This window comes from Anthonomus grandis, chromosome 13 (assembly GCF_022605725.1).
Source record: "Anthonomus grandis grandis chromosome 13, icAntGran1.3, whole genome shotgun sequence".
NCBI lineage: Eukaryota > Metazoa > Arthropoda > Insecta > Coleoptera > Curculionidae > Anthonomus > Anthonomus grandis.
This window is the reverse complement of record NC_065558.1, coordinates 8,541,664-8,556,169: the sequence shown is the minus strand read 5'-3', so window position 1 is coordinate 8,556,169 and position 14,506 is coordinate 8,541,664. Positions and strand designations below refer to the sequence as shown.

At 31.9% G+C, this 14,506-nt stretch overlaps 2 protein-coding genes across 2 annotated transcripts in view; one reads left to right on the top strand and one right to left on the bottom strand.

Moving 5' to 3' along the window:
- The window catches only part of LOC126743935 (26S proteasome non-ATPase regulatory subunit 1), a 232,747-nt gene that overhangs the window by 119,182 nt on the left and 99,059 nt on the right, over positions 1-14,506 (bottom strand). The gene's annotated exons all lie outside the window — the stretch shown is intronic.
- LOC126743937 (uncharacterized) lies at positions 9,601-13,734 on the top strand. Its single transcript, XM_050451220.1, has 3 exons — positions 9,601-10,073; positions 10,671-11,475; positions 13,282-13,734. The coding sequence occupies exons 1-2, from the start codon at positions 9,716-9,718 to the stop codon at positions 11,465-11,467; spliced, it is 1,155 nt and encodes a 384-aa protein (XP_050307177.1). The 5' UTR covers positions 9,601-9,715; the 3' UTR covers positions 11,468-11,475; positions 13,282-13,734.

Here is a 14,506-nt window from a genome sequence, read left to right as displayed (position 1 = left end):
CCGGATTTTAAGATACTGGATTCAACAAGTCAATAAAATTTAATTGAATCTAATGGTAAGGACGTCAATAGGAAAGGTTTTTAAATCTGAATCAATAAATGACTTTCTAATACATAGAAAATAATAATTTATTTGTTGAAGCCATTCTCAAAAAAAAAAAAGATCGTCATGGAATTTTTAGCTATTAGATTTAATACTCGTGACGTGACTAGGAGAGATTAATCCAAACGATCAATTTTAGAAGAATAGAGAATAGAGAAAAAAAATATAAAAACCCTAAGTCTCGGTTTCCATTTTTTTATGTCCCTAAAATTCATTTAGAATAATAAAATATTCATTAATAAATGTGAAATATTTTTGAGCTTATTCCACCCTTTTAAAAGCGCTTTTTGTCATATTTCAGGCATTTTGAAATAATTTTTATTTTCCAGTTTACTCAAATTTCAAATGCCTAATATTATAAAAAATTGACTCCAAAAGTGTGGAACAAAATGAAAAGGTATTTGAAATTCATATTAAATAATAAAATAATCAATAATTAATATAAAATATATTTAATTTATTTCATACTTTTGGAAGCGCTGTTTTTATATTTCAGATATTTGAAATATTTTTAATTTTCTGGCTTTCTCAATACCAGAAACATTGAAGCGGTAAATTAATTGGGTATCATCAGCATACATATGGCGATCACTGTATTAAAGACATTTGTAGATGTTACAAGTGTAAATAGGGTATATAATGCTTCTTTGAGGAACACACCAGCTGTTATATTTGCACTACTTAAAACAGAGTCACCGATGCTAACACTTTGAAACCTCTCTGTTAAATATGATTCAATTAACCTTAATGCCATGTCAGACAACCCAATTTCAATAAAATGTTGATCATCTTATCCTAATTGTTGGGATGTCAATAGGAGTAATTTCATTAATTTCTAAACGATAAACCATCGACCTTATAAGAAAGAGATAATAATAAAATTAAAATTCATTTCAATAAATAATTTGTGTAATTTTTCGGAAAACTCAAACGGACATTTGAACACATAGAGAATGATAAGTTGCAGATTTTTTTTATTGTCCAATGACGTTCTGATAAATAGAGAACAACGAATTAAGACTTGAATAAAGCCTATTTTGAATTTGCTTAACTTCTCAACTGAAAATAAAAAAATTAAATGCACCTTATAAGGGTGATAAGATTCAACAACACGAAGTCTCGCAGTTAATGAAAATGGCCCCCTTTCCCAATTTCCCTTTATGGAAACAGTCGTTTTTCCCTCGAAATGATCTCGTTTACCACTCCCCGAAACAATTTTAACAAGAAGTAAAATCGCTCATAACAAAACGCGTTTAATATAAAACGTAATTAGGCGAACGTTGCCGGCGGCTCGATTTCGTCGTTATTTCCACTCGCCAAACCGTGAATAATTTTCACTTTTCCCCCGCAGCAGCTCTTTTGTATCACCCACCCTCGTTTTCTTTATGGTAAAAAGTGTAAAAGGGGTGGGGGAGGGGGTAGAGATCGCCCGTAACATATTGTGAAATCCTGTTTAAACAATCCTCACGGACCATCTGTCACCGAAAAATATAAATGATCCTCTTTAGTTTCTAAAATGTTTTACTCGTTCTCTTGTTCAGATTTTCTGAATACGGTTTCGGGTTTTCGCCTATAAATCCTTAGAGAGAGATATGAACATTTGTTGGAAATTGCTGAGGAAAATCGACCTTTTTTACATGTAGAGATTTTTCTGTTTTAATCAAAGGGTGTAACCCCAATAAAGTAATGTACTAGTATTTATGCCTATGTTAAATTTATAACGTGCAACATTTATTGACAGTTTAATAGAGAAATGGGTAAGAGTAATTTTGTGGATTTTGGAAAAACCTGTTGTGACAGTCAATCCCAATATTATAGTCCTAACATTCAGTACAGTCCTAAATTGATTTAAACCTTATTTGCATAACATAATGTTCAAAAGAGCAATAGTTAAGTTCAAGCGAATTGCCAATTTGAGCATGCATACTTTTTACTTTATTCTATTTGAATCTTAAAAGAGGAAAAATAGGATTGACAACATTGCATTTTTTTAACGTTTAACCGCTATAGATAGATAATCGCGGGAGCCGTAAGATTTGAAATTATCACTAGGAATTACCTATAAATTATGGTATTTGTATTATATTAGTTGGATTATCAAAAAAAAAAGAAATTTAGTAACATCGATATTTCTACTAATATTCGTTATTGTCTGTCGTAAATCCAATACTGAAGCAGGTTCAGTTTCGTGCACCTTTTGCTTCAAATACACCCATAAAAAAAAGTCTAGAGGTGTCAAATCTGGCGAGCGAGCTGGCCATTCCACAGGTCGAAACTGAACCTGGTTCGGTATTGGATTTACGACAAACAATAACGAATATTTGTAAAAATAGCGATGTTAGTGTATTTGAAAATGTTCGGTGTGAAATTTAGGACCGACTGTTCTTGTGTCAAGAAATTCAAGACAACCATTTCCAGCATCTTTCCAATTGAACTCAATGTATTTATTCGATATATCAAGTTAAATGTTAATGTATGTAATGGAAAGTAATTTTTGTATGGGGTATTATAAATATTTATTTTATTATAGTTTTTTTTTAGTTTTAGATGTTGTCAAATTATTATTAATGTTTTGTGGCTTTTTTTTTGCCAGATTTTTAGACAACTGACTAGTTTTTTTTTGGGCATTGGAATATATTTTTTATTATTAGAAAAATAAATAATATATATTATAATTATTTATTTCTTTTTTTATAATCTTAAAGGAATTGTAAAATTATTTAGGCATTAGAACAAATTTATTATTTATTCCAGGCATTTCCATGAAATCCTTCCAAGGAAATTCATTTATTGATAAGTAGGTTCCATATTTTTAAATGAATAGTTTAATTTTATAGGCATTAAAATAAATTACTAATTTTTTCCAAAGTCGTCCATTCATAAAGGTCGTTTTTTAATTATTTTTTTTACATTGTTAAACGAATTGTATAATTTTTTAAACATTGAAAAATATTTCCATTTTTTTCGAGACATTTTTTACTTTTCCAATGGAGTTAAATTTATTTAATAATTAATTCTTTCAGATTTTTTGAGAAACTGAATAATTTTTTTGGGGATTGGACTAAATTTTAATTTTTTTCAAAAAAAAAAAATATTTTCATCAAGAATAAATTTTTTATTTTTGCCAAGCATTTCTCATTTTTGTAAGAAAAGTTAATTTTTTAATATGATTTTTTTCGGATTTCTAAAGGAATTGCTTAAATTTTTTAGTCATTGAAATAAATGTATTAATTTTTTTTCCTAGAATCTCGAAGGAATTGTAAAATTATTTAGGCATTAGAACAAATTTATTATTTATTCCAGGCATTTCCATGAAATCCTTCCAAGAAAATTGATTTTTTGATTAATAAGTTCCAGATTTTTAGATGAATTGGTTAATTTTATAGGCATTAAAATAGATTACTCATTTTTTCCAAAGTCGTCCATTCATAAAAGTCGTTATTTAATTATTTTTTTTTACATTGTTAAACGAATTGTATTATTTTAAAAGTAATAACTTTTTTAGTCATTGGAATAAATTTGTTTATTTTTTTTTTACAATTTTAAAGGAAAAATGATTTAGGCATTAGTTACTTCAATTACAACTTCAACAAAATAAAGTAATGCGAATTGTAATAAATATACACCTATCAATCGGATGCTTCAAATATTAAAATTACTTCCTGTGAAGTAAAATATTCTTAAGGCAAATTTTATTTTAATTTATAAAATAGAGCGTGGATTTATATAATCATATCTGCAACATTTTTTAGAGAAAAAAATCCAACTTTTAACAATATAATACAAGGTCAAGAAATGATTATCATAGTTCAAGAGTTAGATCAACTTTATTGCAGAAATCATTGTTTTTGAAGGATTGCAAGTTTTTAATCAATTCCATTAGAAATTAAAAACGCAAGTAATCCAAGATTATTTAGTAAGAATCTTAAAAATGTGATGTACAAAATTTATGTATTAATATAGGTTTTACTTATTTTTTATATACTACTAAATTTAGCAAATTAAATGTATTAGCCAAGTGCTTAATAAAGAATACTATTATTATTATTATTATTACATTATTATAGAACAAATTTATAATTTATTCCAGGCATTTCCATGGACTCCTTCCAAGGAAATTGATTTTTTGATCAATAGGTTCCATATTTTTAAGCGAATTGCTGAATTTTATAATAATAATTTTTTCCAAAGTCGTCCATTCATAAAGTCGTGGTTTTTTAATTATTTTTTTTACATTAAACAAATTGTATAATTTTTTAAACATTGAAAAATATTTCAATTTTTTTTCGTTTCCAAGGGAATTTTTTTCCAAAAAAAAAAAATTAATACTTCCATGAAGATTAAATTTTTTAATTATTGTTTTTTCAGATTTTTAGGACTTGCTTAATTTTTTTAAGCATTGGAATAAATTTCTTATTTTTGCTAAGCATTTCTCACGCGTGTAAGAAAACTTAATTTTTTAATTAATTTTTTCGGATTTCTAAAGGAACTTTTTTAGTCACTGAAATAAATGTATTATTTTTTTTTTTAGAATCTTGAAGAAATTGTAAAATTATTTAGGCATTAGAACAAATTTATTATTTATTCCAGGCATTTCCATGAAATCCTTCCAAGGATATCATAAATTAAATATTTATAGATAAATTGCTTAATTTCATAGGCATTAAAATAAATTACTAATTTTTTCCAAAGTCATCCATCCACAAGGGTAATTTTTTAAATACTTTTCATTTACATTGCTAAATAAATTTTATTATTTTAAAAGATAATAACTTTTTTAGTCATTGATATAAATTTCTTTATTTTTTTTTAACATTGTTAAACGAATTTTATAATTTTTTAAACCTTAAAATATATTTCTAATTTTGTCTAGGAATTGAATTTTTGCATTAATTCTTTTAGAGGAATTGTTTAGTTTTATAGGTAATGAAATGACGTTGGAAGACAGCATTTTCCGAGCAGATCAAAATAGTATTTTCCTTGTTAAAGTTTTAATAACTTTAATTTTTTGAACATATTTCTTATTCATTAATTTACATTTTACTTTAGGCAGTTTTTAGTCCTTTCTAAATATTAATTGATATCAAAGAAAGTCGTAACTATTTTTATTTTGTTTTTATTAAAATTTTCAATATTTTCACTCCTTGTCTAGACGTTTATATACAATTGTTTCCAACCAGTTAAAGGTCTTTTTTTCAACGATTTTTATAGTGAAGTTTCTAGGCAGTTCAAATAATTTACTTCTTTCCTTGTTCAGGCACTTAAAGGATCTTATTATTCTTTTAAGAAAATTAAAGAATCTACTTATTACTTCAAATACACTGCTCAACAATCGAAGTGGATATTATACAAATCTGCAATTTTAGTTTGCCAATGATTTACAATAAAACAAAATTAAATGTAATAAATAAATATCTATTCACTAAATTCACTAAGTTCACTCACAATAGCCCCAAAAAAAATTAAATAAACAGATATCTCCTAAAAAATTTAAATTTTTAACACACAACAGGAAAAATTAAAATAAAATTACACCCTGTAAAGCGTGCCCCAAAGTCCTGTCATGAAAATTAATACCTCGTAGGTCCACCCCTGGCCCGTCTTAGTGCTGTCACCCTGTTTGAAATAGTTCTTATTAAGTTGTTTTCTAATATATGTTATTCTAAGGTTACAGGTGGCTGTTTGAGCTAGTTTAATCTTCGAGACATTTCGGCCCATACATGTTCAATGCAATTCATGTCGGGTAAATGTAGTGGCCAGTCCATTCTGGTAATGCCATGAAATTCAATGCGATTATTGACAATTCTCGCACGGTGCGGGCGCGCATTATCATCGATTAAAACGAATTCTTCGCCTATTGCACCAAAAAATGGTACAATTATGTTCTCTATAATAATGTCTCTATATCTTATAGAGTTAATTATTTTATTTCTTAACACCACTAAATCGGTGCGGCCATCGAAACACATGCCTCCCCAAAGCGCAAACTGAACCGCCACCAAAAAGGGTAGTGGGCGCCATCAAATTTTCATGGTATCGCTGTCCCCTTTCCCTCCACACCAAAATTCGACCATCACACATATGTAGCCGAAATCTGGACTCATCCGGAAACATACAAGACCTCCAGTTTTGAAAATTCCAATGAGTTCTATTGCCCACCTGCATGCACGATGTTCCCCGTTAACTGTGGATGTGTGGCACGTCGTCTGGCTCTTAAATTGGAGGCACGTAATCTTCTTCTAACAGTCTGATTAGAAATTACCCTCCCAGTAGCATGCCTTAAGTAGTTGTTAATTCTCGAAGCCGTAAATGTTCGGTTTGTTCTTGCGGTTACTGTTATACAGGGTGTCTGGAAGCTAGATGCAATCCTTTAAGGGGGTGATAGTTGACTTAATTTCAAACATTTTAAGCTAAATATGTGTAGCTCGAAATTTGTTTATACATTTTTTATAGCAATTTTTGCATTTTTCTCAAGAAATACCAAAATTTCACACTTAAACGATAATAGAGCGCAAGTTACAATTAGTATCGGAGTTTCAAAGTTTATTTTGTTTTGTCTAATGTGTATTAATAAAAATACGATCAATTCCAAACTTCTGTGTAAACTTATAGAAAAAATAGAGACATTGAAACGCCCTTTATTTTTAGATATCACCCATGCCGATGCCTGGCCGATTCTCAGAATTATAGCCTCTTTTGTGCGGCAAGTCATGTAAACAAAAATTATTAGACTGAGACCTCTCATAAGCCTACTAAGCATTAGAGCCCCGATTGTGGGGTTATTTTAGATTTTAATGTTAAATAAAACACAATTTTGTTTAAACTATTTATTGTTCATGTTCAAAATGCAATCCATTATTTATAATACAGGCACGAGCCCTTTTTGTTACTTCGGTGGTGGTTACTCTTGTGGTCATATCTTCTTTCATCCTGTCAAATGCTTCATTTATTTTGCGAATCAACTCTTCTCCTGTTCTTATTTCGGTGGTGTATACAAGCTCCTTTGCCCGGCCCCATATGAAAAAATCCAACGGAGTTAGGTCAGGCGATCGAGAAGGCCAAGGAAAGGTTCCGCCTCTATCGATCCAACCGTCCGGAAAACAGTCGTCTAAGTAATTCCTGACAGCCAAGGACCAATGCACTGGACAACCATCTTGCTGAAAGATTATTGGTCTTTCTCGTTCCAATAATCCAGCTTCGTCTAGAAGAACGGGGATATCATTTTGTAGAAAAACCATTTAAATTCTCTGGTAGAAAATGTGGCCCAATAATAGTCCTGCCTATTACTCCGGCCCACACATTGACCGAAAATCTGTTCTGAAATAATTTTTGTTTTTTCCAGTGCGGATTTGCATCTTTGGCAGTCCATTCGTGGAGGTTATGGAAGTTGGTAATATCCTCCGTGGAAAAATTGGACTCAATATACTTCTTAAGAATCTTTCTTCATGGTCGTCCACACCTTCCATCTAGAAAGGCGAAGGTCTTCAGCTACTTTTCTGACGCTTGCAATAGGGTCTGCGGTAAAAGCTTCCAGTATTTGCTCCTCAATCTCTACATTATTATGGCCAGGGTTGACTCCACGTGCCGGATTATTCCCAATGCCATTGGGAAAATTGTAGGAAGGCCAAGCTATTTTACCTTTAGCGAAGAACAAAGATTTGATTACTAAATTATATCCGGTTCATGATGAGGAGCAATTAAATAAGCTGGCTGGCAGCTGGTACATGCCTAGATTTTTCAGGCAACCCATTGGTAAGATAAGCATTATTAAGAATAAATGAAGTCAAGTTCCTATTTTATCATAAAAATTAATTGATCATAAAATATGTTATATAAAGAATTAAGCTTCTTCTGTCAGAGTGGTAAAGAATTATAGCTATCGAGTTGAGCATTTAAAAGTAAAGTTACTAAATTAGCGAAATATTTTAAGAAATTATAAATACGAATTGTGAAAATTGTAAATCAATTTGTCTGTTTATTCTTCTAATTAATAATTTCCCTAATACTAAGAGGTTAATGACTGAATAGCTATAAATAACTTAAATAAAGATGGTAAATTAATCTGTTGAAAAGGTAAAGTATGTATCTCCAAATGCCTGAAGAATTAAAATATCCCAGTATAACATACCATATCACACCAAATATCTAAGATATACGAAAAAATATTTCGTATAATCCGACTCAAAAAACCCAAAACAAAAATTAATTTAAATTCCTATTTAAAATTACTTGAAATGCCAGGTATAAAAAGAATATTACTGCTGAATTCTGGAACATAACATATCATAAGAATTATTTTCATCAACATATCATAAGTATTATTTTTTAGGTAAAAATTAGTATATATCGATGTATTTATTCAGATAATAATTTAAAATTTTAGGGTAAGATTTCCTCCGATTAAATTTTTAATTTTACCAATGAATCACTTAAGAAAAATAAATAAAAAAGAATGTAATGCTGATAAGCTTATTCGGGTTTTAGGGTTTTGTTTTAAATTTTATGAGTGTTGGTTTAATCAATATTTTTAATTTACTAATAATTCACTAGAAAAAAGGTTATTGAAAATAGGAACTAAAAATGAGCATAATGTCGATGGGTTAATACATATTTTAAATTTAATTTTTTAATTTTACGGTAAAACTTACTTCTATGAAACTGTCGATTTTACCTTCATATTTATCCCTATAGCCCTTGTATGAAGAATAACCTTAAAATTCATGGAAAGCATAATAAGTGACCTCACATGCCAGAAATAAAATTACAATATAAAACGAAATTCAGGAACACCTAAGAAAATATTTTACAGACATGAATTCAATTTTACACCAGTTTGCATAACGTAACAGAAAAAAATTACACCGATGTCACTTCTTCTGCTACTGTAACAAAGACACTGGTGTCATTGGGCGTCATTTTTTTTTCTAGTACAAATCACACAGACATAATTTCGGTAAACTGGCAGTCCGTTTAATTGGCCAGGCATTAACACGAAACTGAATCGTGTTTCAGCGATACAAAGAATAATTAAAACCTTACGTAGTAATTTATGTTGTAATTAAAAATTATTTAAATATCTATATAGAAAATAATAGGAAAATAATCATTGATTTGCTTTATGACACTTTAAGGCCATCCTCAAAGACTCAGAGAACATTCAAGTGTCTGGAATAATTATTTTCTTACTCTTTACTTAACTTCTTCCGAGTTAAACCTCTTTTGACTCTCTTTAGTTTTAGATGCTGTAGGTCTAAAGGTGCACCAAACAGTCGTAGAGCCATTTAAGATCAACTTCAATAACTCCAAAAATGAAATCACTGACATTTTGCCTTAAAATTATAATAATATTAATAAACCGAAGAAACAATTAAATATTGAATAAAGATTTACACTTATTAATTAACCATTATATTTCAGCCTCGCCTCCATAAATAAGAATAGTGTAGTAGCTCCGTATGGCGTCAACTCACACAGTCCAAAGTCTATATCTTTTTTCTCTCTCGGATTCCCTAGACCCGGTCCTATTTACCCCATCACACCATTCTTCGTTTGTGTGTCGACTCGAACCAGTCAGTGTTAAAAAGTGCGGGTAATTTTGTGAAGTGTAAGCGAAATGTCTAAAAGATTGTCAGTACATCGGTCTCGTAGCCCTTCCCGAGTTAAGAAAGCAGATCCTTCTATTAATAAGGTATTAAGTTACCTCGAAAATATGAACAAACGATTACAAAATATCGAAAAGATAAATAAAATTCGAAGTCGTAGTCGTAGTGGTCCGAGTACGCGTAAGCGGCTTCGTCGGATCTCTACATCTTCGTCTTCTTCGCATGAATCGCGCAGTTCGTCTTTGTCTCGCTGTATAAGCAACCCGACACCCCCAGGATCGCTGATAATGGATAGGTCCACCGATAACGAGGCGGACACCGCCCAGGAAAATATTTTGGTTACAGAGGGAGCTGAATCGAATTTTGCCGGTAAGTAAAAGAAACCCTATTAATGCGGTGTTGTGTTTTGAAACCGATTTATTTATCGCGCGATGAGCGATTAAACTATATAATACTGGCAGTAAGATCAAGGAAGCACTCTTGCATTTCTTACTATATCGTTGAGCATATGCATGGCAAACTATTAATGATAAGGTATCATCGAGTATACCTATTTTGGCATATTATAGTATCAGAGAGAATACTTTTTCTTTATGAGGTATCATCGAGTATACCTATTGTGGCATATTATAGTATCAGAGAGAATATTTTTTCTTTATGAGGTATCATCGAGTATACCTTTATTGCCACATAGTATCATCGAGAATACTAACTTATTTCTCTATGGAAAAAATTGAGTAGGTATTTATACTTATTTTGCAATATAGTATCAATACAAATATACTCAATTGGAGGTATCATCGAGGGTACCTGATTTGCCATACCAATGCCGACCTATGCCAACGACAGATGGTTCAAGAATAAATTAAAAAATAAATAAATAAATAAATAGAAGGGAATTGTAATGTGTCAATAAAAATCAGAGGTTTTATCTTTATAGTTTCCCATTATATTTTTTGGTTTTAGCCGAAGAGCATACTTCTCCTCAAAATAATGCCTTACTGTCAGACGATGTTGTTGCCATTTTGGGGCCTAAAGATTTTAACATAAAAAAATATGGCCCTAGTCTACATGACGATTTAGCTTTGCGGTGGGACAAGCTATTAGCTGAAGGTTTGTCAGACGAAGACAAAAGGAAACTATGTGAGGCTTATCTTCCACCTAAAAATTTATCGGCCATGGCAGCGCCAAAACTCAATCCACTAATCGAAAAGGCTGTGTCTCCCTCAAATGTGTCGAGAGACAATCGCTTGGCTGCAGAACAACAGCAGGTGGCTGCAACTTTGGCTGCTATAGGGCAACTTTTTAGTTCGGTTCTGTCGGAAGAGGGGGGCGGTAATCGCCAGCACATTAGTTTGCTTAATGATACAAGTAAATTACTCCTAGATCTTTTTCATCAACAATCGAAAACTCGTAGAGCTTTAATTGCCGTAAATTTAAATCAAGAATTTCAAGAGGCAAACAAGGAAAATATAACCCCAGATGGTTTTTTGTTTGGAGAGAATTTGGAGGAGCGGCTTAAAGCTGCTAAGAATCTGGAGGTTTCCGGAAAGATACTTAAACCGAAGCCAAACAAAACTTCATATAAAAAGCCTTTAAACTCCAAGGCCCCTTCTCGGCAACAGCGAGGGACGACACGTCGAGAGGGGAACCCGCGTCAATACCGACCAGTGCCCAAATATCCAACCCAGCACAGGGCTTACAATACAGTGATGAACAACAACCCTCAACGCAAGCGAGCAGTTCGACGTTGGCAAACCTAAATAAACAGGTGTGTATTGCTGAAAGATTAAAGGTTTTCTATCCGGCCTGGACCAAATTTTGTCAAGACCGTTTAGTTCTTAGCTGGGTTAGAGGTGTTAAAATACCGTTTGTAAGTTGACTATCCAAAACAGTATAATTTTAAAACTACATCTTGGTCACCTGCAGAACGTGCTTCTATTCAAAACTGCATCAATAAATTACTATTAAATAAAGTAATTAGTAAAGTCTCTTGGTGCAAAAATCAATATATTTCAAATATTTTTCTTAGGCCAAAAAGTGATGGTTCTCACAGACTGATTCTAAACCTAAAAAATGTTAACAAACATATAATTTGTCATCATTTCAAAATGGAGGATAACCGTACAGTAAAAAATTTGATTAAGAAAAATTGTTTCATGTGTAAAATAGACCTTAGGGATGCATATTTTCTAATTTCAGTTCACAGAAAATATAGAAGGTATTTGAGATTTAAATTTAATGGGGTCATTTATGAATTCAATTGTCTGCCATTTGGTCTCAATATAGCGCCTTATGTGTTCACTAAATTAATGAAACCTATATTTAGTTTTCTAAGAGCGAGAGGCTTTCTCTCGGTGGTTTTTTTAGATGACATTTTGCTTATTGGTAACACTTATGCAGAATGTTCAACTAATCGGAATGAGACTTTGGATCTCTTACTTAAATTAGGGTTTGTGCCTAACTATGAGAAAAGTATCTTGATTCCTTCCCAGGTAATTCAGTATATTGGCTTTATTTATAGTTCGATAGATATGTCAGTAAGCCTTCCTCAAGATAAAGTTTCAAGCACCCTAGAACTGGTTTCAAAATTCTTATTATTAGAAAAATGTAGTATTAGAGACTTTGCCAGAATGCTAGGGAAAGTAACATCTATTTGTCCTGGTATTAAATATGGTTGGCTATACACAAAGTATTTTGAGCGCCAAAAATTTCTAGCATTGCAGAGTTCAAATGAAAACTATAATGCAACAATGAACATTCTACCATTACTCTATGAGGATTTTCAGTGGTGGATTAAAAACTTACCAAAGGCGAAAAACTTTATTCAAATTGATTCGTTTGCAATAGAAATATTTTCAGATGCATCTTCTACAGGCTGGGGCATTAGCTGTTTAGGCAAAAAATCGCGGGGGTTCTGGTCAGTAGTTGAAAAAGAATATCATATAAATTATCTGGAATTGCTAGCTGTTTTCTTTGGACTCAAGTGTTTTGCCAGCCATCTGTCAAATTGCAACATTCTGTGCCGTGTCGATAATACTACAGCATTAGCATATATCAATAAAATGGGCAGTGTACAATATCCTAAACTCAATAATCTTTCACGCACTATATGGCAATGGTGTGAGGAAAGAAATTTATTTTTATACGCGTCTTATATAAAATCTATAGACAACTGGGAAGCGGATCATGAATCTCGTAGTTTGGCAACACAGACTGAATGGGCTCTGGATCTACCAGCATTTATGAAGATATCTTCATCTTTTGGCGAACCAGAAATTGATCTATTTGCATCTAGAACAAACGCAAAGTGCGGGAAATTTGTTTCATGGCTGAGGGATCCAGAGAGCATTGCAATAGATGCATTCACACTAAATTGGAATCAGCTTAAATTCTATGCATTCCCACCATTTGCCTTAATCCTAAGAGTGCTTAACAAAATAATCTCTGACAATGCAAGAGGTATTTTAGTGGTGCCTCTCTGGACAGCTCAGCCTTGGTATCCTGTTTTTCTCTCACTTCTAGAGAGAGAACCTATAATTTTTGCACCCTATAAAAATCTAATGTCTTTCAACAGCACACCACACCCCCTTTGGAGAAAAACTACCCTGGCAGCAGGGATTGTATCAGCGAAGCATTGAAGTTAGGAGGAGTTCCTACCGAATCGTTGGATATATGCCTTGCATCAATCACAACTAATACTATTAAGCAGTATAATGTTGGCTTAAAGCTATGGTGGAAGTTCTGCAGCCAGGAAAAAACGAGCATTTATTCTCTATCGATTCCGACGGTACTGAAGTTCTTAACGCTACAGTTTAATAAGGGCGCCTCTTTTAGTTCTTTAAATTCATACAGAGCAGCTCTCTCACAGATTTTAGGTCCAAATCTTAGTGAAGATTTTAGAATTAAACGAATATTTAAAGGGTTCAGCGCTTTACGACCTCCTCTTCCCAAATACGACATTACTTGGGATCCAAGTATTGTTCTTAATTATATAAAAAACACATACATTAATAATTTGACTATAGAACATTTAACTTTTAAAACGGCTATGCTTCTTGCTCTGGCTACAGGTCAACGTGTACAGACACTGGCAAGCATAGAGTTAAGTAACATTGAAAATTACCCTGACAGATTAGAAATAAAAATCTCTAAAAGGTTAAAGACTTCTAATGTTAATAAAATACAGCCTACGCTTATCCTCCCATTCTTCACAGATAATGCAATATGTCCGGCAAAAGCCTTACTTTTATACATACAGAGAACTCACTCTATTAGGGGAAACATTAATTGTTTATTCATAACTTTGAAAAAACCATATCGAACAGCTAGTTCTCAAACGATCAGTAGATGGCTGAAAACTGTGTTGGCAAAAAGCGGAATAGATGAGAAACATTTCAGTGGGCATAGTACTAGACACGCTTCCACATCTGCTGCCGCCAGGAAAGGGCTAAGCTATGACAATATTCGGTTGGCAGCAGGGTGGACTGAAAGGTCTAAAACATTTGCCAGGTTTTATAAAAAGCCATTAATAAACGATAAAACTAATTTTGCCAAAACCGTTTTAAACCATCCTTAAGTTCTTTTAAATGGATTCTTTTATGCATTTTTTTTTATAGAGCTATAAGTTGTTATTTATAGACCTAAGAGGTTATCTATAGGGTTAAGTTGTTGTTTTTAGAGTTAATTCTTATTTACTAATAAGTTGTTTGCACTACTTTAGCAATGTGCAATTTATGAGTTATTTCGCCATTAATTCATAGTGGGTTTATAGATTTACATGAAATTAGTACATATATGAA

Excerpts from the sequence above, each read along its gene's own strand:
- LOC126743937 (XM_050451220.1), top strand. The coding sequence starts at position 9,716 with ATGTCTAAAAGATTGTCAGTACATCGGTCTCGTAGCCCTTCCCGAGTT. Across the intron at positions 10,074-10,670 it reads AGCTGAATCGAATTTTGCCG|CCGAAGAGCATACTTCTCCT; the intron begins GTAAGTAAAAGA and ends TTTTGGTTTTAG.